This window comes from Saccopteryx bilineata, chromosome 1 (genome assembly GCF_036850765.1).
Source record: "Saccopteryx bilineata isolate mSacBil1 chromosome 1, mSacBil1_pri_phased_curated, whole genome shotgun sequence".
Lineage (NCBI taxonomy): Eukaryota > Metazoa > Chordata > Mammalia > Chiroptera > Emballonuridae > Saccopteryx > Saccopteryx bilineata.
In genome coordinates, this window is record NC_089490.1 from 104,486,183 (window position 1) to 104,490,597 (window position 4,415).

General features: G+C 55.1%; 1 protein-coding gene across 1 annotated transcript; it reads left to right on the top strand.

Moving 5' to 3' along the window:
• The first annotated feature begins 699 nt into the window (after positions 1–699).
• On the top strand, positions 700–4,136 carry ASCL1 (achaete-scute family bHLH transcription factor 1). Its single transcript, XM_066253136.1, has 3 exons — positions 700–825; positions 1,956–2,759; positions 3,139–4,136. The coding sequence occupies exon 2, from the start codon at positions 2,020–2,022 to the stop codon at positions 2,710–2,712; it is 693 nt and encodes a 230-aa protein (XP_066109233.1). The 5' UTR covers positions 700–825; positions 1,956–2,019; the 3' UTR covers positions 2,713–2,759; positions 3,139–4,136.
• The last annotated feature ends 279 nt before the right edge of the window (positions 4,137–4,415 follow it).

Sequence of the window (4,415 nt, forward strand, 5' to 3'; positions counted from 1 at the left end):
TGGGAGGGCGCTGTCCCAGCGTCCGAGCGCCCGCAGCAAGCGCCTCCCCCTCCCTCGCGGCGCCAGCACGCGGCCCGCCGGGCTCGGCTCCCAGTCGCCTGCCACCGGCCTGCCGGGCACACGCCTGGGGCGGGATGGAGGCTGCGCCAAGGCCGCGGAGGTGCCTGCGGCGGCGCCGAACACCAGCCCCTCCAGCGCCATTACCCCCCACCCCCTGCCTGATGTTCCACATCATTTTTTCCTCAGACCCAGCTCGAATATTCCAGGGAACTCCCTTATTTTTTTCTTTTTAAATATTGATTGAATTTAGAGAGAGAAGAAAGGAAAAAGAGAGAGAAACATCCATCCGTTCCTGTTCAGCTTAAAATAACGCCGAATGTGCTCTCTATGTAGGGTATCATGATCTGGGACCAAACCTCTGCGTTACGGGGGCTATGCTCTAACCAACAGAGCTATCCAGCCAGGGCGAGAACGCCCTTCTCTACGCGTCCTCCCTCCCCCAACGAGCTCGGAAATTATTCCGGGGGGGGGGGCAATGCTACAGGCAGCCGGAGACCACCCTGGAGGGACACACCTGACTACACACCTCCTTGAGACGCTGCCGACAGCTACCCCTCAGTGCAATCGCCTCCCTTCTCCACAGCACCCTTCACACTTGCTCGGCTGCGCGGAGCATATCCTGGTTTTTAGACCTGGATGGGATATTAGAAACCACCTAATCCAATCTATGTTGTTGCTGACAAGAAAACCGAGGCTCGGAGAAGATGTTACTCACCGAGGGACACAGAGCTAGTGAGAGGACCGAAGTCTTAACAGTACTTTTAGGTAAGCAGTCCAGCACTTTGGACAGAGTTGCCCCCATCGTTCTGAACTTCAATCGCATATCTGCGTTAGTTCCCAAGGACAGCGAGGACAACCCCCGCCCCGCCACCAGGAGAATGGTAGTGGGAAGGAGAAGGAAACAGGGAACGTGGAGCCCCACTCTCCACTAACCTCCACACCACCCGCGTCGCCTTTTCTGCCTTAACCCTCCCCTGTGCTTTGCTCCAAGTTCTCAGGAGATTCCCAGGGCATTTCACCCCAACATTGTCAACCCTTACACCCCAACTCCCAGAGCCATTTGCCCCTTCGGCGACGCCGGACCCCCCTTTTCTAGAGCCACCCCCGGCCGCAGCCCGTCCCGAGCGCGCTGCCTGTTTATTCAGCCCGGAGTCCGGCACGCGCCAGGCGCACGCACTGCAACAACAAACCCCGCTGAATGGAGAGTGTGCAAGGAGCCGGCGCAGGGGACGCGCGGGGGGAGGAGAGGGGAGGAGGGGAGTTTAGGGAGTGGGTGGGAGGAGGAGGTGAGAGGAGGGGGCAGTGGGGGCTGCAGCCGCTCGCTGCAGCCACCGGGAGTGGGGGGCGAGGCGGGGCCAGAGCTGCGCGTGGGGCTGGATGTCCCATTGAAAAGGCAGCCGCACTCCGGCCGCCCAGCACTCTCACTTCTGGCCAGGGAACGTGGAAGGCGCACCGACAGGGAGCCGGCCAGGGAGGGCGAGTGAAAGGAGGACATAAGAAAGGAAGGAGGTTGACAAAATAGTAAAAACAGCCTGAGCCACGGCAGGAGAGACCAAGACCCGGCGCAAGAGAGCGCAGCCCTAGGGGGAGAGGAGCGGGAGACTCGGCAGAGCGCGCTCACCGCTGACTTTCGCTTCTTCTGCATTTTTTTTTTTTTTTTTAAACAAGAAGGCACTAGCGGCAGCCTCACACGCGAGCGCCACGCGAGGCTCCCGAAGCCAACCCGCGAAGGGAGGAGGGGAGGGAGGAGGCGGAGTGGAGGGAGGAGGAAAAACATTTGCACCTTCTTTGCTCCCACCGTACGAAGTCTCCCGGGGATTTTGTAATTTTTTTTAAAACTTCCCCTCAGCTCCTTCATCTCTCCCCTTCTTTCCCTCTTTGTTCGCGCACCCCAGTGCTGTCTGTCTCCCTCGCGTTCCCGCTCGCTCCGATCCCGAGACTTCTTGGCAGCCGCTGCGCATGGAGAGCTCTGCCAAGATGGAGAGCGGCGGCGCCGGCCAGCAGCCCCAGCCGCAGCCGCAGCCGCCCTTCCTGCCGCCCGCAGCCTGCTTCTTTGCCACGGCGGCGGCGGCGGCGGCGGCAGCGGCGGCGCAGAGCGCGCAGCAGCCGCCGCCGCCGCCGCCGCAGGTGCCGCAGCTGAGCCCGGCGGCCGGCGGCCAGCCCTCAGGGGGCGGTCACAAGTCAGCGCCCAAGCAAGTCAAGCGGCAGCGCTCGTCCTCGCCCGAACTGATGCGCTGCAAACGCCGGCTCAACTTCAGCGGCTTCGGCTACAGCCTGCCGCAGCAGCAGCCGGCCGCCGTGGCGCGCCGCAACGAGCGCGAGCGCAACCGCGTCAAGCTGGTCAACCTGGGTTTCGCCACCCTTCGGGAGCACGTCCCCAACGGCGCGGCCAACAAGAAGATGAGCAAGGTGGAGACGCTGCGCTCCGCGGTCGAGTACATCCGCGCGCTGCAGCAGCTGCTGGACGAGCACGACGCGGTGAGCGCCGCCTTCCAGGCCGGCGTCCTGTCGCCCACCATCTCCCCCAACTACTCCAACGACTTGAACTCCATGGCCGGCTCGCCGGTCTCATCCTACTCTTCGGACGAGGGTTCTTACGACCCCCTCAGTCCCGAGGAACAAGAGCTGCTCGACTTCACCAACTGGTTCTGAGGGGCTCGGCCTGCTCAGGTCCTGGTGCGAATGGACTTTCGAAGCAGGTAGGGTTGCCTTTTGGAGTGAAGGGGTGAGACGGGCCACTGGTGTTCATTCTTTTTCCTGTCTTACTGTCTGTAGAAGGGGAACTGTTTCCACGGAAACGAGAGGGGCGTGGGGGGAGGCGAGGGGGAATTGATTTCAAGGATTTGTTAAAGTCAGTCGATTTGAAATCCTGGTTTCTTAGTTTCAGCATTGGCCTCTGAGAGTGGCTTTGCCCAGATCACCAACTACTGGAGGGCAGGGGTTAGATGAGAGACGCGGGCGAACAAGTACTAGGAACTGTCAAAAGAGGCGCTCTACTTGACAAATCCTCTCCTCCCTAAAGCTCCATTGCTGGCCCCCAAGTTCACATTAACTTCTTCCGTTCTGCTCATATTACAGGGTGACTGCACAACCTGCATCTTTAGTGCTTTCTCTTCAGTGATACTGGAAGGGAGAAAAAGAGAGAGAGAGAGAAAGGAGAAGAAGAAGGACAAAAATAAAACCACCAGACAACCATCCCCAACGCCCACCAAGCGATGCAAGGCTCTCACAAAACAGGGATGCGCTCAGAACCGTATCTTTGCACTCCAATCATTCACGGAGATATGAAGAGTGACGAGGACCTGAGTCAATGTGCAGAATCCTGCTTGTGTGCAAACGTAGTGGGCTCCTGGCAGAAGAAAGTAGCACAGGCCCTATAGAAACTCCCACCCACCACTAACAGGCAGAGCTGAAAGCGCTTGCTGGCTCGGGTGTCTTCACCTCCTCTCCCTCTTTGAAAGCACAGTTCTTAACCCTCTAGCAATGGGTTGGTGTCTTTCATCTCAGTATCCTCCATCCCAATAAGCTGTGGACATTTGTCTGCAGTGAAACTATGCTATAGTCAGTCCTTTGACACCCTGATCCTGGAGCCCCCTCCCTGAGCCTCGCTCCCTTACACCATCTTTTCTACCATTTCATCATAGGATGCTTCCAATCTTTTGTGAATTTTTTTATTATAAGAAAAATCTATTTGTATCTATCCTAACCAGTTTGGGGATATATTAAGATATTTTTGTACATAAGAGAGAAAGAGAAAAAAATCTATAGAGTTTTGTACAAATGGTTTAAAATGTGTATATCTTGATACTTTAACATGTGATGCTATTACCTCTGCATATTTTAGATGTGTAGTTCACCTTACAACTGCCATTTCCCCTATGTGGTTTTGTAAAAAAACTCTCCTCATAGGTGAGATCAAAAGGCCACCAGATGTACTTAAGCACCAATGTGTCTTATAGAAACTTTGTTAATGTATTAATGATGTTATTAAATACTGTTCCAGAACAAAGTTTATGCAGCTACTGTCCAAACACAAAGTGGCAACCAGTGTTTTTTGATAGGTTGCCTTTTGGGAAATTTCTATCACTGCCTTTTTTTTTTCTTACTGTTTTATTACAAACTTACAAAAAAATGTATAACCCTGTTTTATACAAACTAGTTTCGTAATAAAACGTTTTTCTTTTCTTTTTTTTATCAGTAAAAAAGTCTTCTTTGACTCCACTGCCCTGCCCAAGTTACCAAAACGCCAACGGGAAGGGATGGGTGAGGGAGAAGAGGGGGGGTGCAAAGCATGCTAATTGGCAGAGATAACAAAGATAACTACTAAGTTCAGGCTGACCTGAGGTGGCTCTATG

What these genes read in the sequence shown, in the direction of transcription:
- ASCL1 (XM_066253136.1), top strand. Translation starts at nt 2,020, where the DNA reads ATGGAGAGCTCTGCCAAGATGGAGAGCGGCGGCGCCGGCCAGCAGCCC.